Source organism: Lytechinus variegatus, chromosome 5 (genome assembly GCF_018143015.1).
Source record: "Lytechinus variegatus isolate NC3 chromosome 5, Lvar_3.0, whole genome shotgun sequence".
Taxonomy (NCBI): Eukaryota; Metazoa; Echinodermata; class Echinoidea; order Temnopleuroida; family Toxopneustidae; genus Lytechinus; species Lytechinus variegatus.
In genome coordinates, this window is record NC_054744.1 from 1,272,628 (window position 1) to 1,299,222 (window position 26,595).

General features: G+C 36.7%; 1 protein-coding gene across 5 annotated transcripts in view; it reads right to left on the minus strand.

The window, feature by feature from the left end:
* The window catches only part of LOC121415027 (tropomyosin-like), a 63,838-nt gene that overhangs the window by 31,529 nt on the left and 5,714 nt on the right, over positions 1-26,595 (minus strand). For 4 of the 5 annotated variants that reach the window (XM_041608081.1, XM_041608082.1, XM_041608079.1 and 1 more), the window contains exons 2-3: positions 25,965-26,090; positions 228-361 (exon numbers count right to left, since the gene is read on the minus strand). In XM_041608081.1, the coding sequence (XP_041464015.1) occupies positions 228-361; positions 25,965-26,090 (260 nt within the window). Of the gene's footprint in view, positions 1-227; positions 362-16,941; positions 17,192-25,964; positions 26,091-26,595 lie in introns of those variants that run through there. The other variant, XM_041608084.1, reaches the window with a different exon arrangement.

Genomic DNA, 26,595 nt, shown 5'->3' on the forward strand with positions numbered 1-26,595 from the left:
AATGTTGCATAATCATTACATGTATTGTTATACAAATGTAAAACACATGTTATGAGATCTATATCTCGGGCCTACATATCAAATAAACTTGACAAATTCCCTTGACCTGTCGTACATGTAGTACACACTTGTGTCAAGACTTTCCCCATACATGTAGTCAATAACCTATCTCCTCACCTTCCTAACTTCACTGAAAAAAAGTCATTAAAATGGCATTTGATTCTTACCTTAAGTTTTCGTCTGCTTCTACTTCAACTGTTTCTAGCCTTCTCCTTGTATCTCCTAATGCCTCTTCTTGTTTGCCATTGTCTTCTTCAAGAAGGATAAGTTTACTGTTAAGATTCTTCACCTCTGCCTCTGCCTATTAATTAACACACATACAAAAAATCAAAGTTTCAAATTAAAGATCTAGTACGGACAAGAATACAATAATTACAGAATAGTAAAATTTGAATTCCAAATACATGTAAATTTCAAAGTGTGCAGCAGTTGTAACAAAACTTTAGCAGAGCAGTTCACAGTTATTACCATCATCACCATCATCATCATCATGATTTATTATCATTATTTTTGTTGTTCATGTTATATGTATGGAGTATTTTAAATGCAACGCATGAGCGCAACTTGATTTCCACTGTATTAGAATGAGAATATTTATAACACAGAAATTTATATAGTGCACTTTCATGCTTAATTAGATGCTTATAATAATGATAATTGTAATTAGTAATCTATAATTAGACAATTGTTGACTAATAATACTAAATGTAGTTAGAACGACACAAAATCATATATGCATGTATGCACATGTACAATGTAGGCATTGCAGCGCCCTCTTTAGTATTGCATTGTATTCTAAATGTAAATGTAAGCAAATGTAATCATCATCATTATAATTATTTTTCAGAATATGCAAGAGAATAAATTTTGAAAATTTGACAGAAAATTAGATTTGAGCCAGTTCTTAAAATCACTGATGATATTGGGGGTCAATCTGTCTTCATAAATATCAAAATATTCACTGCAATTCAGATTCCAGAACAACATCCTTTTGTTATTCCTTGTGCTAAAATTACAGGATAGAAACTATATTGATAATGACATATCTTTGAAATATGCAACAATCTTTTGGTTTGTCAAGAGAACTGTTCACAGGCCCTTACAGGCATAGGTCAAATGATTGTTCATTACTTTGCCATGCTGATAGGGATATGGAATATTTGAAATACCATCAAAAGATAAAACAAGCTTCAGGCTGAGCCAACAATGATTTGCACCCTTACTGACCTGAGTGTAGGACGTATTGTTCTCATCATAAACTTCATCTTTTAAACCGCCAATGTATCTCAATCCTGTTGTATCTTATACTTTGTCTATTAAACAGTTTACTTGAAAGTCATTGTCTTATTGTAAGAAAATGTGGATATATCTAAATGCTTGTTGTAAACTTGTAGTATGTAGTCCCCTATTAAACCCAATTTACAGTATTGCTCGGAATAAAGTTGACACCCTCCCGAGGGGTCACGCACCTACCGCGAGACAGGCGTGAACCAAAAAATTACCGCCAGCCAATTTCACGTGTGAAATTCCCGCGGTAATTCCCGCAGGCCGCTGGCTGAAGAGAGGCCCAATTATCACGTCAAACACGAGATTTTAGTCAGATCTGATCATCATTTGTCCATGTACTTTTCGCCTCAACACTAGACACTTTTTGGTAAAAACAAGACGCAATCTCAAGCGATCCCGTCAGTTTACTGACGGATGTTCTATTGTCACTTGGTCTATTTATCAGATGGGCTAACAACATTATGGCTAAACCCACTTTGTTCAATTCTCTTTTAATCTACCATCCAGTCATTTGCACTTCAAAATATCAACCCGATAGACAGTAGGTTGAAAAACTGCCTCGAGCGCGCGCATCAGAAAAATTCCCGCTAAAAATCCATGTGCCCAGTTCCTGACCGAGTGACCCAGTTATTGTGACATCTTTGGCTTAAAGGACGAGTAGATTCCCTTTCCACTGTTTATTTATGAAGCTAGCTAAAGGTTTATTTTTCAGTGTATATGTTATCAATGACGTCTTCCGTTTAAAAGGAGTAGATAATAATTTATGTCTTTTATTTTTATCTCCTGTTCTTCAATTCTGTAATTTTAATCAGGTACGTATTTCATTCAAAGAACGAATATTTTCATCATTTTTCTATTCATCATTCAAAGAAGAAGATTCGCTTCCCATCATAGGCGGCGGAAGCCAACAAAAATAGGAGGGGTCCACCTGAAATCTTGTGATGGACGCAGTTAAAAAATTTGACAAGAAAAAAAAAAGGTTATCAACTAAAATTTTAGAGGGGAACCATCCTCCCACCTCAAATTTAGGGGGATCTGTCCCCCCCCCCGCCGCCTATGCTCATCGTTTTCTGTTCATTGTTTTTTTTTTTTTTTTTAATCAGTAATACGTCGTTTATTTAAAGGACGAGTAGATTTGCTAACCATCATATTCTGTTTATCAATTCTGTGTTTTTTGTTTTTAATTTCATCACTTACGTTTTTATTCAAAGTAGATTCGCTTTCCATCATTTTTCTGTTCATGAATTCTGTATTTGTATTTTTCTGTTACGTCGTTCATTTAAAGGACGATTAGATTACCATTATTTTTCTGTTCATTGATTGACTTTTTTTCATGTAATCGTTACGAAGTCAATTCAAAGGACGAGTTTAATTCAGATTTGAGTTTTATTATGAAGTTATGAAATAGAGATTTAGAATTAAGTCAGAATAATCATACATTTAAATAAACAAAACAACCTATGAGATACGAGATCTACTCAGAATGGAACAGAGATTACTAGATTTGCTAACTATCATTTTCTGTTCATCAATATTTTTGTGTTTTTCCATTACTGACGACTTTTATTCAAAGAAGATTCGATTTCAATCATTTTCTGTTCATTTATTCTGTCTTTTTTTTTCATTCAATCACTTGCGTCTTTTATTCAAAGAACATTCGCTTTCAATCATTTTTCTGTTCAATTCTGTATAGTTTAATTGCATCGTTCACTGCAAGAACGAGTTGATTACCTTCATATCATTTTTTAGTTCCATCAATTCTTTTCATTGTTTCATCAGTTACGTCTTTTATTTAAAGAAAAAAAAAACGCTTTCCCTCATTTTTCTATTCAACGATTCTGTATTTTTATTTTATCTGTTACATCGTTCATTCCAAGAACAAGTAGATTCACTTTCCATCATTCCGACGTTCAGAGGACGAGTATATTTGCTTTCCATTTTCCTGTTCATCAGTTCTGTGTTTTAATTAGTTGTTTATTCGAAGAACTAGTAAATTTGATTTCCATCATTTTCTGTAAATTCTGTACGTTTATCGGTTACGTCTTTTATTCAAAGATGATTCACTTCCCATCATATTTCATTTTATCGCTATCGATAACACATGATTTTATACCCAAAAAAGATTACTTTTCAATATCATCATTCGTATATTATTTATTCTCATTCAATTCTTATGTCTTTCACTTTGTTTTCTTCCTGTTCTTCTTCTTTCTTTACCTTTATCACCTTCATTCGTTCATTCAACATATCATCCGTTGCTTCTCTTGTATCCTTATCTTCTTTATCCTTCATTCCTTCTCCTCGCCGTCGTCTTCTTCCTCCTACTTCTCCCTCTTTTCTCTTCGATCGGCCATCTTGAACCCCCCTTCCCGGAAAAAGAAAACCCGCAAGTGGCCCTGCTTTAAATGCCTAGCATCAGCACTTTCTGAAAAATCTTATTCAGTCCCCCCCCCCTTGCATCTTCCTTAAATATTTTATATGCCTGTTAGTGTTACTCTGTTCCCTTTCTCCCCGTTCATCATTCCAGCAACAGCCTGCCCCTGTAGGCTATATCGTCTTTTTACGCCCGCCCGTATGAAGGACACACTCGGTGTCCGTCTGTCCGTCCATTCGTTAACTTTTCCTTCTCAACATGATAACTCCAGTTCAACTTACCCGAGGCTCATATTATTGGTGTGTATATGATCCGGGAATTCTATTCCTTTTGAGGTCAATTAAGTCACTACCTTCCAGTTTTCTTGCTTTACCAATATACTCCATTTTCCGTGGCACAAAACATTGACAAAATATCATAAAAATGTTTATGGGAAATGTTAAAATCATATAAAACTGGTTTTCTCATTACTATAAAACATTTCACTTACGTTATAGCTGTAACGTAAAAAAACATTTAAAACATAATTCCCTATAAATGTATTTCAGTAATATTAATAAAATGTTGCAATGGTATCTTTTTATGAATTGACTCGTTTTAATCCATGTGCATATCAATTATCTCTTGCTAATATGTTTATGTATATTCATTTTAATGTTGCCCTGTGTATTGTTCGTCTATATAGAACAGACAACCAGGAATTATTGCAATTGTTTCTCTTTTTATCGACAACAGGTGATTTTTATCCAAAATATATGATAGATTTTCAATATCATCCTCATGACCATCATCGTCACCCTCATCAACACTCCGGGCCCCAAAATGCCAACTATATTGGACAATTTGGGGGTGGGTATTCATGGACTGTCTTAATACATGTTCTTTTCAAACAGTTACACAAAAGATCAGATGTGTAACTTACAGCCTTCTCATTGTTTGCTGTTCTATAATCTTCACACCTCTATTCATTGTCCACAAAAAGCGCGAGACGGTGTAATTAATTGACCCCAGTTAAGTTCACATACAGCTAGGGTTGTTCAATTCAACCACGTTTCAAGAGTAATTAATATACATGTACGAGGACATCATTCCTGATCTTATCTATCTGTGTATATAAATAATGTACACGTTAATTCGATAGGGAAGATTGATACTGAAGAAATAAAACAATGTAAGAGTCTTGTACCGTCATATTATAAACCCCTCAAAAAAGTTCCGCAGCTCAAGTTTGAGTGCTAATAAATTTCTTAGTGTGCCATCATCATATGTAAAAGTGGTATCATTGGAAAGTATGATTATTCCTCTTTACGATCATGTGTCATTTGTAATACCAGAGTTATCATGAAATACACAGACATGATATTAATATGCAGCAATGTAAAAAATGAAATGTTGCAAAATTCGTTGCCATGTCATGTTTGAGTTCTGCAACTCATACTGCAAGTTTTAGTGCTAATAAATTTCTTAATGTGCCATCATCATGTGTAAAAGTGATATCTTTAGAAAGCATGATTATTCTTCTTTACAATCATGTGTCATTTGTCATGCTAGTGTTATCATGAAATACACAGACATGATAATACGCAGCAATGTTAGACATGAAATGTTGCAAAATGCGTCGTTTGCAATAGCGAATTTCCAATTGTTTCGAGGATGGACCGAGTGCATTCACTGTCACCTGCATGGTGGAAATTCTATAGAAATTGAGACTCTTGTTGGAATGCATTTTGCAACATTTCACTTCTGACTTTTCTCGATGTTCAGGGTGACTGCATATTCCATGATTACATAATCACAGCAAATGGCATGTCATTGTAAAGAAGAATAATTCAGCTTTCCAAAGATACCAGTTTCATCTTTTATACTTCATTAACCAAAAAGATATCACCCCCAAAACGAGTTGCAAAACTTTTTTTGAGGGGTTTATATGTGTGTCTGATGGAAACGATTGAAGTTAAACAGAAGAAAAGGCGAGATCAGAAAGGAAAGAATGATCTGAATAAATAAAATACTTAAATTTAAAGGTACAAGCCTATAGGCTTGAAAGAGATTGAACAAGAACGGTAGACGAATACAAAGACAATAACAATTGATAGTGAAGACAAAAATAAAGAATAGAACATACATGTTTCGAGGTGTCGCACCTCGTCCTCAGCCTGAAAATTATTAACAGTCATTGGTATTTATACAGTTAGGATGTCAAGTATAAATTTCAAGAATGTACATGTAGTTACACACAGTCACTGTCTACCATGTCTGGAGACACTTGCAATCGTCACCCCAATGCTAGTTAGAATGCAATACCCATTGTTTCAAAATTCTCGATACTGCTCAAACAGATTTTCAACTAACAATAAAAGAAGGACTTTTCATCAAATGGAAACAACCTCAACTAAACAAACAGGTGTGCAATTTCCAAATAATGTTATCCATTTAATTTAACCCACCCCTATCTGATGAATCCATAGAATTTGTATTTTTTACTGCATTCCATTTAACAATTGAATTCACACCTTGTAATCCTGTGTAACTACATACTTGACATCCTAACTGTATAAATAGCAATGACTATGTTCCGTTTCTTAAAATGTTATGTTCTATTCTTTATTTTTGTCTTCAATTTGGTATTGTGCCGTTCTTTTGGAAGTATCATAATTGATAGTGAATAAAATAGGGGATAGACATAGACAAGATATTCAACAAAAATTAAGAGCGATAGAAGAGGACAGGACCTATTGATATAGAGGAATAAAATAACGGGATTGACTTAATTGGCTTAATACATGTTCTATTCAAACAGTTACACAAAAGATCATTGTGTAACTTACAGCCTTCTCATTGTTAGCTGTTCTATAATCTTCACACCTCTATTCATTGTCCACAAAATGCGCGAGACGGTGTAATTAATTGACCCCAGTTAAGTTCACATACAGCTAGGGTTGTTCAATTTAACCACGTTTCAAGAGGAATTAATATACATGTACGAGGACATCATTCCTGATCTTATTGATGCTGAAGAAACAAAACAATGTAAGAGTCTTGTACCGTCATATTATATATGTGTGACTGATGGAAACGATTGAAGTTAAAGAGAAGAAAAGGCGAGATCAGAGAGGAAAGAATGATCTGAATAAATAAAATACTTAAGGGTATAGGCCTATATGCTTGAAAGAGATTGAACAAGAAAGGTAGACGAATACAAAGACAATAACAATTGATAGTGAAGACACAAATAAAGAATAGGACATACATGTTTCGAGGTGTCGCACCTCATCCTCAGCCTGAAAATTATTAACAGAGTCATAGGTATTTATACAGTTAGGATGTCAAGTATAAATTTCAAGAATGTACATGTAGTTACACACAGTCACTGTCTACCATGTCTAGTTAGAATGAAATACCCATTGTTTCAAAATTCTCGATCCTGCTCAAACAGATTTTCAACTAAAAAGAAAAGAAGGGCTTTTCATCAAATGGAAACAACCTCAACTAAACCAACAGGTGTGCAATTTCCAAATAATGTTATCCATTTAATTTAACCCACCCCTATCTGATGAATCCATAGACTTTTTTTTACTGCATTCCATTGAACAATTGAATTCACACCTTATAATCCTGTGTAACTACATTCTTGAAATTTATAATTGACATCCTAACAGTATAAATAGCAATGACTCTGTTAATAATTTCCAGGCTGAGGATGAGGTGCGACACCTCGGAACATGTTCGTTTATTAAAATGTTATGTTCTATTCTTTATTTTTGTCTTCAATTTGGTATCGTGCCGTTCTTTTGGAAGTATCATAATTGATAGTGAATAAAATAGGGGATAGACAAGATATTCAACAAAAATTAAGAGCGATAGAAGAGGACAGGAACTATTGATATTGAGGAATAAAATAAAGGGATCGTCTTAATAGAGATTAAGAGAAATTAAGATATAGATAGCAGGCGTATGTGTACGTGTGGTTACAAGAGAGGTTGATACTGACTGACTGATGAAATCAAATGATGGATAAATTAGAAGAACTGATGATTGAAGAAATAACCCACCCCTCACCTAGTCTGCTGGGCAAACCCTTCACTCGAAATAAGGGTCTGAATGTGCAGCCTACTCATGCCTTGTGTACTGAAGGCTCTCCCGCTCAGGATTGGAACAGCAAGTTTTGTATGTGCTAGTCTTTGCGTGGAGGCACACTTGTTCCAATGAGGGTCTGTGCCTGCAAACTACCCCTCACCCATGATGATGCCAGGTCGTCCTCGACTATACCCGATGTTCAAACTATAACTATGTTGTGCATTAGATTAATAAGGTAAGTTTATCTTTCCACATTTCTAGCTGATTGATTTATTTTAATTATTTTTTTCATTCTTACACATTCATGAAAAACGTACTGCGAAATTTAATGTCACTTCATTGGATATATTTCTTTATTTAATTTATGTATACTGCCACTTCCTGACTCGTTTCCATTGTTTTATTGCTTGGTTTTCCCTCATTCGCTCCGTCAATCATTTTAATCACAGCATCACTATTGAAGTTTAGGGGTGGATCCAACTTTTTCAACGGGGGGGGGGGTATGCTTATTCAGTAAAATCTTACAAGTTGAAAAAAAAATGTGTTTCACTCCCAAATGAAGGTAATATATGCCACGAAAAGTCTGAACATTCTTAACAGAACGGAAACACGCAATGACAAGCTCGGTCGCTTTTCTCACTTCAATTTTTTTTTATTTTATGCATCTCCCCCCCCCCCCCGAAAAAAATTCTGCATATAACCAAGGGTCAGGTCACTTACGTATGTCCGTTATTTTACCACAATAAATGTTTTAATGGTTCTCGATGGAGAGGGGGAGGGTGCTACCCCCCCCCCCCCCCCCCCGTTCCTCTACAGCTCAAATTCACTTTTTTTTTATCTCGAAGTTCGTTTCGATTTCAAATGGGATTTTCAATTTCAGAAACATTTTCCTTAGTAATTGTTCCCATCCTTTATATTAAAAGCTCTCGCTATGCCTCTTAGAACTTTTTTTGGTCGTATTTCTCAGTGATATTAGGCATAATCTATTCAGTCTACTCCTAAATCATACCATAATTAAGAGAAAAACCCATCTCGTGCGAGTACTCGTTAGCGCTTTTGCAGATACCGTACCATACCAGCGAGCTCGAAAGAAAATCAGATTGCTCGAACTAAGTTACAACAAAATCACCAAATAGAAAGTATTTCGTGCTTTTGTGCTATCCCAGTGATTGTTACTGAACCTAAACTCATTTTCTTCAGTTAAATGATACAGGTATTGTATTTTTTAATGATGGACGTCCATTTTAGAGACAAAATCGGAATATTATGCACTGTCACTGTCTTCTCGGCCTCTGCTCACAATGTACGGTAACCGGTACCGTATAGTAGTAGCAGCTAACTAAACTCGTACTAGTGGTTTGACGTAGTGACACTGACAGTGATTGTAGCTAGCTACATGTAGTTACTTAGTACTAGCCTTGTACACTTCTTCAAAAGACTTTACTAAATTAGGCCTAACGTTGATCGTATACCCATATATGCTTACTCTCGGGCTTACTCTGTCGTTGTCGCAATGCAGATATCGCCGAGTGAGGGATAAGCACAAACAAGCCTTCACAAAGCACAAGCAAATGTTTATTCCGGCACTAAAACATAACTGAAGACATTCATACTTACAGTTAATTGTCATGATGTTAATCAGGACAATTTAATTCATTGTCTGACTTCAGTGGTTCATCTTTGTGCCTTCAGGATAATATGATCCACCGTTGGGTCTTAGTTAAGACCAAATATTTACTTATTGACAAATATACACCTTTATTTGTTTATTAGAACATTCAGGTACAAAAGATCAGCATAAAATTGTTTTTCATCAATGACCAAAGGAAAACATAAAAACTATAAATCATCATATAATACATGAAAATGTAGTCAAAATCTAAGTCAAAAAAAGACAAAGATAACAATACTTGGTAACAGACGGTAGATAAATATTGTGATTATACGAATCAAACTAATATCTGTATATCAAATTAAATACATGTATCTAAGGAACGATAAGGTAAGGGAAAAGTGAGTCGAGCAAACATTAGTCTAAAATGTAGACCCACATCAGCAGTGTGTGTACCTCAGCTGATTCAACGAGTCTGCATAGCAGACTATGTCTACGGAGGCTGCAGAAGCTTCGCTCGACCTTTCAGGCTGGTTTGCTGTGCAAACCAGCACCTCACGAGCCATTATGCCATGGTCACATTTGTTCCACGGCGGCCGTACGGCGAGTCGAAAACAGCCGTTTTAACATTTTTTTGTCCAACTACATATTGGTGGTTTGAATCAAAATGGATAAAACGGCTGTTTTCGACTCGCCGTACGGCCGCCGTGGAACAAATGTGACCATGGTATAAGCAAGCATTGGCGTACCTACGGCGGGGGGGGGTCAGATGGGAGAGAGTGCCCCCCCCCTGACGAGCGACACACAGATGGCCTGCTACTTTGGTCTTGAATTTTATTTTTTTTTGCTTGTAAATTTTTTTTCTGATACGAAATCCTGTATTTGTGGTTGAAGACTTTTTGGCTGGCCGAAATTTTTCCTGGTACGAAATCCTTCATTTGTTCTTGTAGACTTTTTTTGGGGTTGCTTGTCAATTTTTTTTGGCGGACGAATTTGCCCTCCCCCTTGCTGGAAAATCTGAGGTACGCCACTGCGAGCAAGAGAGATGACAGCAGACAATGACAGAGGTGACGTGAATCAGTGAGAGGAGAGAATATAAAAACAATTCTGAAAACTATCATTCAAACAATGAAAGATTAATTAAACTTTAAGAAGATATATGCATATTATGACGATCCGGTGACAATAAATTGACACTTAAAAATATTTTATCTTTGTTCATCCATTAACACCAGCTTGAACGTCGGATAATATTGAATATAGAGCTTTGCAATATTACACCAAAAAAGTCAAAAGGATTAAAGAATGGAGGAAAAAAAGATAGGGATCGAGGGAGAAGTGACCTGAGATATTGATTCAGTAAAAATTTAATGAGTGAGACATGGGTCAAATGGAAATATATCAACATAAAAAACGATAAAAATAGAATATGAGGAAACAAGGGAAAAACAACACTGATTATAATTAAGCATGAGTAATCAATTCGTGGTGCAATCATTTAATATGCCTTGTACGTGCTGTGTTTTTGTGACTTGATCGAGTGGTGGGAGAAACAAAGTAGTTTATCATTCCTTATATCATAATAACGGCAGGAGGATTGTTGGGCAATAATGCACTGAAAATATTAAAATTAAATAATTATAGTTGCGAACAAGTGAGAGAATGACGATAAAGGAATGTAAGAAATTAAAGGAAATAGACGATAGGTCTGTTTTTTCCAGCCTCGGTGTCTCTTGCTCAATCTAACCACCCCGCCCCCACGCCCTATCCATTATCTAATGCTCTCTCCCTCTCTCTTGATCATTCCCCGTCTCTCGTATCTGTCGCTCTCTCCTCTTGCTCGACTCTGTCCCTCCGTTATTGGGTGCTCCCTTTTTCTTGTAACTATTTACAACTTATCCCAGAAAGTACATGATCTCATCTCGACCCGACTTTCGTTCAAAGAAGTTCAGAAAGATGACAATTTGAGGGCGATGACACGAGCGTGCATTAAAATTGTGCACTGGCGCAAAGCTAAACATCAAGCCATGACATTTTTGTTTGGGTTTCGAGGAGATCGAGACGGCATCTTACGGCAATAAGTTGCTGTATTGTAATTTCGAGAGAGACATCGCGGCAAGTCAGGAGGGCTAATTTGAACCATGTGAGTTGTCTAAATTGTGACATTTTATTATCAACATAAGATCGTCCCTCCTTCTGCGGTATTACCGCGGGAATACACGAGATTTTTATTAAAAAAATCTCGTGGTAATTACCGCCGTAATTTCTCTTGGCAGGAGACTCCCGCCGATGGGAATTTGCTGGTGGTAATCGCGCGGTACCCGATCTCCCGTCGACTTACGCGGTACAGCGCGGTAATGTGTCAACTTTATTCCGAGCAATACTGTACATTATTAAAGATGAACCTAAAAGTGTGTTTGTTACATAATGTCCTATAAACATGTGCATGTAGTTTTGATATATGCATTTTCACAGCTTAACAGTAAAGTATAACGAAGATTTGTTGTTTCCAACCATTTGAGCACTGAATAATTTGTCAGTGCCATTTTCCTCTGCAAAAGCCAAATTTGAAAAAAAATCAATTTATTCATAATCTGGAAATCTATGGAATCACAACCCTCCTGACACAATGTGATGTCATGTAATTCATCCCGTTAAGAAGCTTAATAAGTGTAAATCCTATTGTCAAAACCTGTTGATTTTAGTATTTCTTATTAAAAGCAAAATACCCAAATGTCAAGTGGTAAATATATACATAAAACTTGCATTGTTGTGCTATGTAATACATGTATATCTTCCAATCCCATTTGTCAATTTCACTTTATGATCTCCTCTGGGTCTTCAAAAAAAAAAATTAGCAAAGCTGTATAAATCATACAATATACATTATATACAATATATATAGTATGATATATATACAAAATGCTCACAGAACTATGAAAATTTTACTAATTATGTGATTTAAAATGTGTACAAATATTTTGGGGTTTTTATTTTTTTTTTTTATTGTACCCACCCTGATCCAGTTATAAAATACAGTGAACATAATATTTTGAAATTTGATCCCTTTATTCTGATATTCATATTTCACATGAAGGACTAAACAGTGTAAATAACATGCAGTTTAATAAATCAAATTTTAAATATATACTGTGATAATAGGAAAACCTGTCAAGCAATCATACTACTACTAGTATGAGGCTTGAAGTCAGGAACACATTTTAAATTACTTCACACATCAGATAGCTGTGGTTGTATACCATTTCTGAAAATAACCATATGGGACCAATTTATTTCAACCAAACAGCTTCAGAAGGCCAAGTGCAAATTTCACATGTTATCTAGTTACCACAGTATTCATATATCAACTTTAACCATAAAAAGTCAGGAAAAAATAGCATTCAATATGAAAATGAACAATGAAAAACTTCCTATTCAAATAGGAATAAACATCAAGTTGACTACTTGACATCATGCTTAACTTTTTTTATCTACATGTAGGTTACATGTATTGCAAAACCCTTCTAATCAATAGTAAAACTTGGTACTGAACATACCAATGTCATTGATTACTAATTGTGAGTACTTACATTTTTTAATCCGTACATGAAAATAATAACCCTTGTTACACAAGATTTGTTTCATTCAAATAGATTACATTCAATCAATATTTGAGATGTGACCCCCCCCCCCCCTCCCCCCAAAAAATAAAATCAAACCTCAAAAAGTGTCATCTCTATAGAAAACAGAGTGCAAAGGTTATATTAAAGCACACCAAAGCCATTATCGATCAAACACTTGTTTCCTGGCATAGCTCACCTTTGACTATTACATTTGTCAGAATCAACAATCAAAGGGTTTGGTGGCTATACATACATAGTGTACATCATATACATGTACGGGTCAATTCATTCATGAAAAGACTATTGAAATGAATGGATGCTACTTCAAATGAAATTTTTGTCATACCAAGGGACCTGTAAAAATGTTGTTGTTCTCAAGATTTACATGTACACTATCACCCCCATGCCACCCCCCCCCCCTCATGTTTGCAACACAATGCATCCTACATGTATGTCCCTTACACTGCATGCGCAAAATTTGCATGCTGGAGAAAGTGGTGTGACAATAATTCGCGCATCATCACATTTTTTGCACAGATGCCTATCTCAAAAAGTAATTAATATCTTAAGGTTTTGATAACAAGAACAGAAAAAACAACCTAAAATTGAAACAATTAAGTTAAATGTAATGCAAAATGTTTACATCTGATTTAATGGCATTTCAACCTCCATCTGAATAATATTCTTACTTCTGTCTGCTTTTCTTTTCTAAAGCTTTGCAAAACTATATCACTTTTGATGACACCTTTTCAGCTGACCGCGCACTAGTCTATCGCCACAGAATTTTGAGATTTCAATACCAGCAAAACCCTTGACCTACTTTATAATCCATATGAACTTCATGATCTTGCCTTCTGTTTGGTTTGTGATTTTAATTTATTTTGTATGAGCTGTGGAAGTGAGAAATTTTCTATTGAAAATCTACTTCAAATTAACTTTTGAAATGTGTGTAAATTATAGTCACCCCAACATAAAAAAATGGTTAAAAAACTCCTCCGAATTACAGATTTTAGCTGTCTAAGAACAAGTGGGGTTCTAGTGAAGTTTTGAACCTCAAAGAAGCTGATTCTTCTAGCTAAACTGGAAATGCGTGCATGTGCAGTCAACAAATTTAAGTCATAATTCTATAAATTTCCTATTCTTGTATTATCAATTCTTGTTGTTCCCCTGGACACTACACTTAGGCCATGTTTATGCTTCCCCTTTTCAGGCCAAAATCAGCGTTTCCGAACGTGATTAGTCCAAAACATGGTTGCATCCATGGTTACTTTCATTTAAACGCCATTTCAAAACGCCGATCGTAAACTCACAAAAAGGTGCGTTTGTAAACGTTGTTTGACCAGAATCAGGCTTTCTGGGGAAGTATAAACAGAACTACGATCGTAAACGTGTTTAAATGACGTCATTTGGTACATGCTTCCGGTGAGATGAAAATCCGCGGGCAAATAGTCGCACTGATCATGGATCTATGGTCGCATGTTACCTCCATGGAATTACCTCTCATCTCCCTAATTGTTTTGCATGTGTGAGTATTACTCTTCCAATTTGTCATCACGATGAACGTTGAGGGATTTACACCCAAAAAAAATGGAACATGAGTTATAATGAGGAGACATCGCCAGAAGCCCCTTCTGGTAGCATAAACAAATAGATATTTTATTATTTTGTATACTTAATATTCTTTTTTTTCTTACTATCATCCTCACCATGGTGAAAATTATATGGCTATATCAAGAAGCTCCATGCATTGTTCGATGTTTATATAACAGTCGACGTACCTTCCCCATAACAACACTCAGAAAGCTTTCCTGCTCAACGAAAATCATGATGCGAAGCCAGCTGGAAATCGTGATTTTGCTTCTGAAAAGTTATGCATAAACAGCACTCCCAGAACCGCGTTTACGATCGGCGTTTGGAATCAACGTTTGAAAACGCTGATTCTGTCCTCGCCATGGTAGCATAAACACACCCTTACTCTCCCATGCCTAACATTTATACAAGCTGCTGTTATTTCCACGTATGATGTTGGTCCCCAAGTCTGCGCACCTAACAATTTGAGTTAAATCTTGATTTAACATGAATTTCTTTTTATTTCACAAAATCTTTCAGATAATATTAATAATGTTCCTTATATTATTATGAGTACCAAGTTTACCAAATAATATATATATCTCAAAAAATTTTAAAGAAATATAGGATTTTCTTGGAAAAACCTCGGGCACTCGTTTTCATATTGAAAAAAAAAATGGTACCCCATGTCTGCGCACCCATTCACTTTACACACGATTCGGGATTTTGATGAGAAAGGATGCATTTTGAGGCCGTCACATGGAATGCCCAAAATTAATTATTTTTCCACCATTTTGAGTCGGGATTTTTAATGAATATCTGTCTATTATAGCATGTGTGAAATTGGTGTTCGTTGCGTATCTTCTTATACTAGAATCGCGCAGATACGCGTGTGCACAGACAAGGGTGACTGCGCAGACTTGGGCAAGTTGGGGGAACTTGCCATACAGAAATTTTTCGTGAATCGCGCGATCGGAAGATGTATGGCAGTGATTCCAAACTTTGCGCGTATCCATACTTCACGGACGGTCATTATCTAAAAAGCTAGCCAATATCCTTAAAATCTGACATCACCAATGTGAAAAGCAACCAAAAATTACCCTTTGGTGTAAGTTTATTCAGGATGATTTCAATATTCATGAAAATATTGACAAAAGATAGGCAAATTTGTCACCGTTAGCGAAGGCCTATAGTGATATTCTCAAACAGCATCACGATATCACCATTTTGCAAGCAGAAATCATCAAAAATGTGAGTTAAATGTGGTACTAACCGATTCTATAGCATTTTGCCATCAATCTGATATAAATATTTTACTTTTTGAGCTTGAGTTTTTGTTTAAATCTCCACAAAAACTTTGGTCCGCGAAGTTAGGTCACACTTTTTCTGAACGGTTTTCCAGCACAGCGCGCATTCGCCGATCAGAATGGAATTTTGAGGTCGCGATACCGGCGAAACCCCTTGACCTACTTTACATTTTCGTCAATGATTTTATAGTTTACGATCTTGCCGTCAATGTGGTAACTATTTCATGAATTGGTTTTGTATAAATTATGAATAATTTGTGAACAAATGCAAGCCTGATATTTATTTTTGAAAAGTGCGCGAAGTTTGGACACCCCATCTTCTTGTTCTTCTTCTTCCAGTCTGGTACAGTCCGCCACTGGCGTATTATCGTACCTTCATACGGTACGGGGGGATTTTGCATTGTTAACCCCTAATATATGATTGTAATTTGTGTGTCAGTGATGTAGTCTCTAAAACCCAGGATCAACATAAAACCTCCCCAATAACTTACTGCTGCTACAACACAGGTCGCGATACCGGCGAAACCCCTTGACCTACTTTACATTTTCGTCAATGATTTTATAGTTTACGATCTTGCCGTCAATGTGGTAACTATTTCATGAATTGGTTTTGTATAAATTATGAATATTTTGTGAACAAATGCAAGCCTGATATTTATTTTTGAAAAGTGCGCGAAGTTTGGACACCCCATCTTCTTGTTCTTCTTCTTCCAGTCTGGTTAGTGGTACTGGTAGTGGTACAGTCCGCCACTGGCGTATTATCGTACCTTCATACGGTACGGGGGGATTTTGCATTGTTAACCCCCTAATGATATGATTGTAAATTGTGTGTAAGTAATTTAGTCTCTAAAACCCAGGATCAACATAAAACCTCCCCAATAACTTACTGCTGCTACAACACATACCGTATCACACATGGGCATTCACTGTTCAATCAAGTCACTCACTCAATTCAGTGACCATGGTCCATGGCCCATCCCACCACACAGCCTACATACAGCCACACAGCAAATTGTTACGGCCATTCCTTACCGAGTCTGCACGTTCCTCCATCTCTTGTTTCTGCTTTTCTAAGTCTTTACACTTTTCCTCTACCTCTTCGAGTCTCGCTTTCAACCCATTCATCTTTTTCCTAATCGCCTCCATTTCGATTTGTAAAGCTTCCTTTCCTTCTCCTGAAAAATATATCACCAAATGAGGCTTTCAGATACTCGGCAACCACTTGTCGTCGAACTTAAGTTCAAGCGCGAGATCGAGAGAGCTAGCTAGCTAAGCATCATATCGGACCGGCAAAACTCAAATGAATATCGAACAATGAGGTATCGATTGTGCAGGGGTATCGCGTCAACTTTCACGTTTTCTTTTTGTTATATAAACGAAATTTAGTGTTTATAAACGGGTTGTGTTTGAATTCATTCACAAATTCATTGCTGTGCTATCATTTTATCTTCTTTTTAAAAGATACTGACACATTTTTACCCGAAACATGCCCCAAATCATCTTAATTGCTTTGTGAGAAGGATCACGTGATCAGAACTGTTCAAACTATTGGCTATTACTTCTATGATTTACACTCCCTATAAACTACGTTTAAAATCGATGGACTACAAACGATAAGCTTTTATAGTTTTATATTTCTAAGGGATAATGATCGTAATCCAATTCCCTTCCATCATTCAAAACAATCCCAAATGAGTATTGTATGAATTAATGCTTATTCACTGTCCTTGATGTATAGCTTTCTAGCATATAGTTTTAGGGGACTCCAAGGACCTAACTATAATACTGTGCATGAGTTTCTTTCTACCTCCATGATATATGCCTACATTTTTAAAACGTATTATTGGAATGCATTTTACCACGCATGGTTATGCCAGCATGTTCCAGAGAGGTTTCAACTGTCACGAAGACAAAAAGAATGAAAGCCGGAATGAAAATCGGTTAAAAATGAAGGAGATATCAAGAAAGAGATACCAATATAGATAATTAATTGACGGTTTTCCAGAAATTGCTAGATATAGCTGATGTGATGTGAATCAAAATGATTGCGGATCTGAGATTAGCACCGATCAGCCATGGGTTATTTTGGCCTACAAACAGCTTTATTGAATGGTATAATAGGTCCAATATAGGTTCCTTCATCTGGGTTGAATGCATGACAATATTTCTTGTTCAGTTAATACTACAGGTAAGATTTGAACCCACGACCATCGAAGAATTTCACTATTGGAGAGCGGAGTTGGGTCAGTCGGTAAAGTGTCTGCCCGTCGAACCAAAGTTCGTGGGTTCGAGTCCACCCCGGGCGGATAGTGCCAGTGCGTTTTGTGTAAACGTCTCATCTCCCTTGTTTCATAGATGCAGGCTATGTTACAGTGGAAAACACTCCGCCCCTCGGATAGGATGTTAAATGGAGGCCCCTTGTATAGGAGAGTCACCACCTTTGCACGTTAAGAACCCACTGCACTATTCGGATAAGGGTATGGGGAAACCCCGGTGTAGTGGTCCACCTGCATTCCACCAACCAGTTTTATCGGGAGGAGACAGCGGGTCACAGTTCTGTGTGCGCGCCCTTCTTGGTGACCAAGATTGGCTGGCTCGGCCTCCCAAAATGCGCCTTTGAATGTCTTTGACAGATTATGGCGTTATTATGATGTACGTGCATCATCATCATCATCTATTGGTATCATTGTGTGCGCTATGAACGCCTAGCTTATAAATAGCCGGGTAATATAGGAGCGCCTTGAGCACCTACCGGTAATGTGCGCAATATGAAATTATTACTCCCTGACTGCTGTTAAAAGTCTTTTCAAACCACTGCTCTCAACCTCTTGTCTCATTTTGAACTTGATTTATATGCTGGCTTGGATCTGTATACATCGGCCCTGGATCTTGCTAACAGTATGGCCGCCATAAGTATGACAATTCCAGTGTATTAAACCAATATGATCCAGTAAGATACTAAGATTGAGATGACAAGTCTTGATTAATCAGTGATTTTTTACCCCCGCCCCCCCCCTCCCAGTCACCTATTTACCCCCATTTTCTGCATGCGCTTCCTCAAATTGCTGTCTTCATATGAGAACTCTTTGCAAATATGTTTAGATTAACCGATGAACTATATACCACTACATGGTGGTATATAAATTTAGTTCAGTAAAATTAAAACTGTTGCAAACTCGACCTGGACCCAGAAAGACGAGAGTGTATTAAATAAGGGACGCGAAAGTATGCGCCTGAGCAGAATCATGCGAAGGGACCATGCAAGTCCCGCCCCCCTACATTAAAAGCCGCTTTGATGTATTAATAATAATGATAATAATAATAATCCGCTTTAAACAATTACCGCGTTCATTGGATTCAAATCAGTTGTCTCGCACACATTATAGGCCTATGCACATCCTCATTCTTTCTCTGGATACATGTATATGGGCCTACCGGTCATAGTGGCTTAGTGCATGGACTCGAGGGTTCGATCCCCGGTCGAGTCATACAAGACTTACAAAAATGGAACTTTGCTTTCTTGCTAGACGTGCGAGATCTAGACTGGATAATGGTAACAAGTTGCGCATTACCTGCTGATAGAGTAATTTAAATGAAGAAAAATACCCTGTGTAAATAAAACATCATTATTTCTTTTTCTTTAATTTTTTTTTTACTTTCCTTGAAGTTTTTTTCTGTCTGTCTCCTATTCTCTTACATGTACTTGCCCCCCGTCCCCTGCGATTATTAGTTTTCTAATACGACTCCCTGACAACATCAAAATTAAGCTGCAACAAAATCATAAGTAAAATACTATTAGCCATTTCTTTTCAGTGATTAGGCCCTATACACGTTATTGTTCCAGATAATGCATACAAAACTGTATTACTATCAATAGGCTCACAAACCATACACTGAGCTCATAAATTGGTAAATACTACACGTATTTTTAGTTTTGTTTTTGTTTTTTAACGCTAAGTTACCGACATCTCTATAGTCGACGTAATTACCTTTCATGCACGGGTCATGATGAGTGAAACTAGATCATTCTCTTTTATTTTTTTAAAAGATTCTGTATAATGACCCTGATAACCCGTGCATGAAAAGCAACAATGTAAGCAACATGTCGACTAAAGATGTCGCTAACTTTGCGTCAAAAGCTGAAAATACATGCAGTATTTACCAATTAATGAGCTCATGGTTCATAATTACAAAGGTAGACAGCGAGCAATCGTCCATCTATGCATACTTCTTAATGATCCACAATGTGCTGCACTCAATGACTCAACCCAGGTGAGGTATGGGTACCTGGCAGGAATTTATTCCTTGAAACGCAGCGCGCGTAAAACAGCTGCACTGCTATAAAGCCAGGGTAATTATGCTGTAGATGCCCTTAGTAGGCTTCTGACAGAGTAAGTATCAAGCGCTATATAAGCAAGTATACTTGTTATTATTACAAGTCATGTACGCTTGATGCAATCAGTTCAACGATGGAAGTTGCGTAGCTAATAGGGCCCCAAGTCTGCCTGACAATAACACACGAGGAAATTCGAGCAAGACCATTTACAATTAGTAACAGAAAAGTGAACTGAACCAAAAATGAAAAAGGAAATGATTATCTATAAAAGAAAAGTAATTAACTATAAAACCGACAGAGTGGGGCCGGAGAGTGGGCCAATACGGTAACGGTAACATATCCTGTACATCGCGTCTGTATCAGGGACCGTCCCGTCAAACTGCGTGTTCCAAATGATTATCAGCGGGGTATATTTATAGATATTCATCTATCGGCTGTGCATGACATAATATAATATGACATGAAAGAGAGAGAGAGAGATGAGAAAACGATCCGCATGTTAAATGCTCGTGCGTGCGAGCCTAAAATTCGCGCGCGCACGAGATTTGAGTGGTTACCGAGAAACTTCAAGCGACTCATGTTGGTTGATGTGGCTGATTGATGTTTGAGATCCAAAAGTGAAAGGTGAAATCCAGAAAAGCTGATGCTTGGCTGTAATAATCCAAGATCCAAGAGTCACAATCAAGACCAGTGCGAATGTGCTAAACGTGGATAACACAGCAAGCTGAAGATGAATTGATCAATGAGAGATGCCTCGGTCTGGTAGAGGGAGTAAACTCAGCTCGGCGCACAGCCAGACATTCCAGACATGTCATTCCATATTCGGAGGGATGACGTAGTATCAGGGTGTGCCTTCTCGATCAGACAGCACAGTATCGTTTGACGATATCGGTAGATGAAAGCGGAGAAGGATCACAGAGGTCACCAAAATGATTCAAAATTCGGGGTATGGGGTTTCGCCCGGGAGTTTTTTAAGTCAACTTGATCATTTGAACATCACTCCAAATGCTATCAAACTTTGCGAATCATAAATTTATCATTATCATCATCCTCATCTTCATCATCATTATCATCATCATCACCAACAGTCCAACACCACCAGTAGAGCCTTTCATTATCACAATCACAGAGGCCTATTGGCCCTTCAGGCTTAAAAAGAGGGGAGACCTTTCATTCATAATAATTAGTCTACACGTTAGTTCACTGGGAGATGATATAGCCTTTTGCTTACATTCATTACACCCAAAAATAAAATGTATGATATCATACACCATCGTATCTTCACTTACAATGGCTAGCTATATCCTGGATATATATATATATAGGTTACTAGCAATAATTTATGCATATCAATATCAGACACAGTTCAGGCAACATAATATAGCTTATATACAGAACCTCAGGTTAGCAATCAACTTACAGGCTACTTGTTCTGCGAATTAAATGAATATTTATTGTCATTAGGCCTACTGTAAGACATTGCAAAAATGTCGTCTTTTATCAGAATCATGTGTCCTCATTGTTTTCACGGTCTGAAATCGACCATGAAACCTCCTCGGAATCAATACGATATTTTTATTCACGGATTCCGGACTGTATCGATCGGCGTCATTAACTCTCTCTGTCAAAATGACTTAGGTATACATTTCACACATAAAATCTTAGTTATATATATATATATATATATATATATATATATATATACATATATACCTAATATTGATCTGTATGGCGTGAACGGATGTGGTGGGGAGAAGGAGTTATCTATTCTGTTCTTAAATTATACATTTATGACTCAGCTATCCTTGTTGTACGTCTCAATTTTAAAATAAGAAATGTAATCTTAAGGGTCAAGTCATTAGTCCACCCAAACAAAAGTTGGTCTGTATAACAAAATAAAATCAAACAAAAACAACACTGCCAATATCGTAAAAATGTTAAATCAGAAAAGTATGGTCATGCCTGATTACGCATTTTGAAATTTCGCTTATATTCCACAAAACAGTATGCACACTTGAGACAGACGACGATGTCACATAATCACTTCATTTGTATTTTATTGTTTGAATTATAAATATGTAATATTTAAATCTGTGCCGATTTGGAAACCTCTTTACTGATTCATGGTAATATCATAATGAATGAAAATTGAAAGATGTCATAATCGTTTAAATAAAATACAAATTAAATAGTGAGTGGGTGTGGTCATCGGTTCTCTTTCTTGCATACCGACCAAGATGTGCATGTAACTGATTGGGAAAATTAAGTGAAATAATATAATGTTATGCATTTCTAATTTTACATTTCCATTTTGCTAAAAAAAAAAATCAGTGCTATAATGGTCGTATTTTTCTCTTTTTATTCAATTGAACTTAAATTGTCCTTTAAAAGAGAATAATCGAAATCAAAGAGTTTCAATATTGGTCAACGGTCATGACGGTTGGAGAAAGTCTCATTCACGGCTGATGATTAGTAATGTAGTTGGCTCGAAGAAAATTGCCGATAAAAGCACCTTTTTGATCTTCAGCTATACTAAGCTATTCGAGGAGCAGTTAAAAAATTGAGCTATTTATCAAAACCCCACCATGCCAAGCTTTAAATAGCAGGGGAAAATTTCAGCACATGATACAAAGAAAAAAAAATTATATTCAAAATAAGGAAAGAAAAGAAAAGGAAGTTTGTATATCTGTATTTGTTTATTTATTTTATGTAATTTGTATTTATCAATTTTGTTTTCTTTCTTTACATTACTTTGGAGTTTTTTTTATTTACTCGATTTAAACTGACATTGGCATGACGTAGAAATACAGTGTGTAGATGACAAAGAAAAAGAGAATCAATATGAAATAGGTCCTGCATTAATGATCATGTTTTTATGTATTTTTTAACGCAAAATGAGGCAATGTTTAGGCCGAAAAATAAAGCATATAGCATTCATTTCTGTTCCTTAGTAACTATGTCTTAGTAGTAGTAGTAGTAGTAGTGGTATAGTAGTAGTAGTAGTAGTAGAAGTAGAAGAAGTAGTTAGGTGTAGTAGTAGTAGTAGTAGTGGTAGTAGTAGTAGTAGTAGCAGTAGTAGTAGTAGTAGTAGAGTTGTTGTTGTTGTAGCAGTGGTAGTAGTGGTAGTAGAGGTAGTAGTAGTAGTAGTACTGTAGTAGTATAGTAGTAGTAGTAGTAGTAGTAGTAGTAGTAGTAGTAGTAGTAGTATAGAAGTAGAAGAAGTAGTTAGATGTAGTAGTAGTAGTAGTAGTAGTAGTAGTAGTAGTAGTAGTAGTAGTAGTAGTAGTAGTAGTAGTAGTAGTAGTAGTAGTAGTGGTGGTGGTGGTGGTAGTAGTAGTAGTAGTAGTAGTAGTAGTAGTAGTAGTAGTAGTAGTGGTGGTGGTGGTAGTGGTAGTGGTAGTAGTAGTAGTAGTAGTAGTAGTAGTAGTAGTAGTAGTAGTAGTAGTAGTAGTAGTAGTAGTAGTAGTAGTAGTAGTAGTAGTAGTAGTAGTAGAAGTTGTTGTCGTTGTTGTTGTTGTTGGTAGTGGTGGTGGTGGTTTACTCATTTTGGTTGTCGGTTGCATTCATAAGCATAATTGTATACTTTACTCAAATGCAAATTAAATTCACTTTTATGAAAATGTGCAAATTACACTCCCAGTAGTGCATCTTGAAGGTACAGTAAAAAAAAAAAATTCTTAGTGTTTAAAGAGTGAGATAGTTTGCAAACGATTGTCACGTGTGATATTTATACATTTATTTTGTGTTGTTGCAACGGTATAAAATGCTTACACATACTTCATTTGATCAGAAAGACGCAAGGTTAATGGGTCACTATGAATAGTCCTTATGCATTTGACGTCATGATCTCATAGCGCCCTCCCTCAGAGGATAAAGGGATACGCGTAAACTGAGTTGTCAGAACTGATGCGCCAGCTGCAGCGCAAGCAAGACAATAGCCTTAAGATGGCGTCGAGATGACGTCAATTATTAATAAGGTCTACAGGGACTTTTCAATTTGCATGTACACTAGTGGAAGTGGCTTAAGTACGTCATAATAGCATATTCTTATAGAAATTCGATCAAGTGAAGCAATGTGAGACGCACACGGAGCACGCTCAAACTTGACTATTGGTGCCCAATTTTTTATATTCCATCGTGCAAGTTAACAACGTGAGGGCCTTTATTTTTAATGTTGTAGACTTAAACCTCAACTAGAAAAAAATTCACCAATGCTCGACCCTCAAGTGGTCCTCTAACATCAGCTCGCGTAATTGAATTTTTGTTTTTCACTGTCCTTGTCCAAGTGGTTAGTATACAAATATACCAGGCTTTGAGTAAGTATAGCGGGAATTATTTTCAGAGGTTGGACTGGCATTACTATTTTTCCCGAGGGGCGAAGCCCCGAGGGAAAAATAGTAATTTTGCCAGCATGGCAGTGAGTCCAAACTTCGCGCGTGTCCAAACTTCGCGGACGGTCATTATCTCAAAAACTAGCCAATATCCTTAAAATCTGACATCATCAATGTGAAAAGCGACCTACAATTACCCTTCGCTGAAAGTTTCTTTAGGATTAGTCCAGTATTCATGAAAATATAGGCAAAAGATCGGCAAATTTGTCACCGTTAGCGCCCGTTTTGAAGAAAGCAACAAGCATCACGATATCACCATTTTACAAGCAGAAATCATAAAAAATGTGAGTTAAATTTGGTACTAAGCGATTCCATAGCATTTTGCCATCAATCTGATATAAATATTTCACTTTTTGAGCTTGAGTTTTTGTTTAAATCTCCACAAAAGCTTTGGTGCGCGAAGTTAGGTCACACTTTTTCTGAACGGTTTTCAAGCACAGCCCGCATTCGCCGATCGGAATAGAATTTTGAGATCGCGATACTGGCGAAACCCCGTGACCTACTTTACATTTTCGTCCATGATTTTATAGTTTACGATCTTGCCGTCAATGTGGTAACTATTTCTTGAATTGGTTTTGTATAAATTATGAATAATTTGTGGACAAAATTAAGCCTGATGAATATTTTTGAAAAGTGCGCGAAGTTTGGACACCCCATCATACAACCGAGTATAAATAATTCCCTCTATACTTTCGAAATGAAGGCCTGGTATATTTGCTTTATATCCTACATTTAATAAGTCATATAAAACAAAAGTCTATCTACTCTTGTACACGTAGATCATCTTTTCTTAACGCGCTGCGCAGACCGATCTACTTTTCCCGAAACCACGCGCTCAGCGGAACGTAGATTTGTGCCTGCGCCGTCCCTTCACGGGACTTGCCCGGTAGATTCAACTCGCTGACCGGTGCGCCCGAGAGATTGCATGATCTGTGACGTCAATGATGGAATAGTCGACTATTCTATCATTGACGTCACAGAATAGCACATTTTCCTCGGTGGGCGTTTTATTTTCGACATCATCGCAAAATAGTGAGAATATGTTTGGTCACATGATGTCATTTAAACCAATCAGCATACAAGATTTAATTCATGTAGGATATAATGGTTACTATCATCATACATTACAGTATTCTGAACGTATAGGGTGCGATAGAGGTTGCAGAGCAGGTTATTGGTGACAGGGGTTTTTGTCATCTTTGTTCGAGTTTTTTTTTACCCTAGGGAGGATGTTTGCTTTATGAGACAGCCATGTGCAAAAAAAAAAACATGTGCTGTACTGTTATCACTGACACAACACTGATTAGAAATCCTGTCGAGATACTTACAATTCCCTGTGCCTTGGTTGCTTCATCCAGAGCACCTTGTGTCTCGTTGAGCTTGTCGGTGGCTGAGTCGAGTTCGCTCTCGAGCTGCTTGATACGGTCGTCGCGTTCTTTTATGGTGTCGTTCAACTGCAGGAATACAAAAAAAAATGAACAGGAAAATAAGACTTAGGGTTAGAATAGCCGACAAGACAAACATTAAGGCAAACAATAATCAGGTATAGGGATGTTACAATTCTTTGTGGCAAAAACTACAACGTTAAAACTTTTTGGGGAGGAAAGTTCACGCTCTAAACTCGACCTTTCACTTTTGCCTTAGGCCTATGTAATCCGTAAGTGATGTAAAGGATTATTACAAGAACATTTTTAACAAGTTTCTTTGATGAAGGAATGGTCGAAGATAAAGAGGGAATGGTAGACAGTGCATCTCTTGACTTGATGATATCAATAAACGGACTTGTATTTTAGACATGTTAGGACGAGGTTGCATGACAGAAAAGGATGAAAATGGAGAGCCACTTTGGGATGTTTCTTGATGATGATGATGATGATGATTGCAGTTATTACGATTATCTAATCCAGTGCAATTCGAGAAGAAACTTGAAACGATGTGGCAAGCTATGTTTTAAAAGAA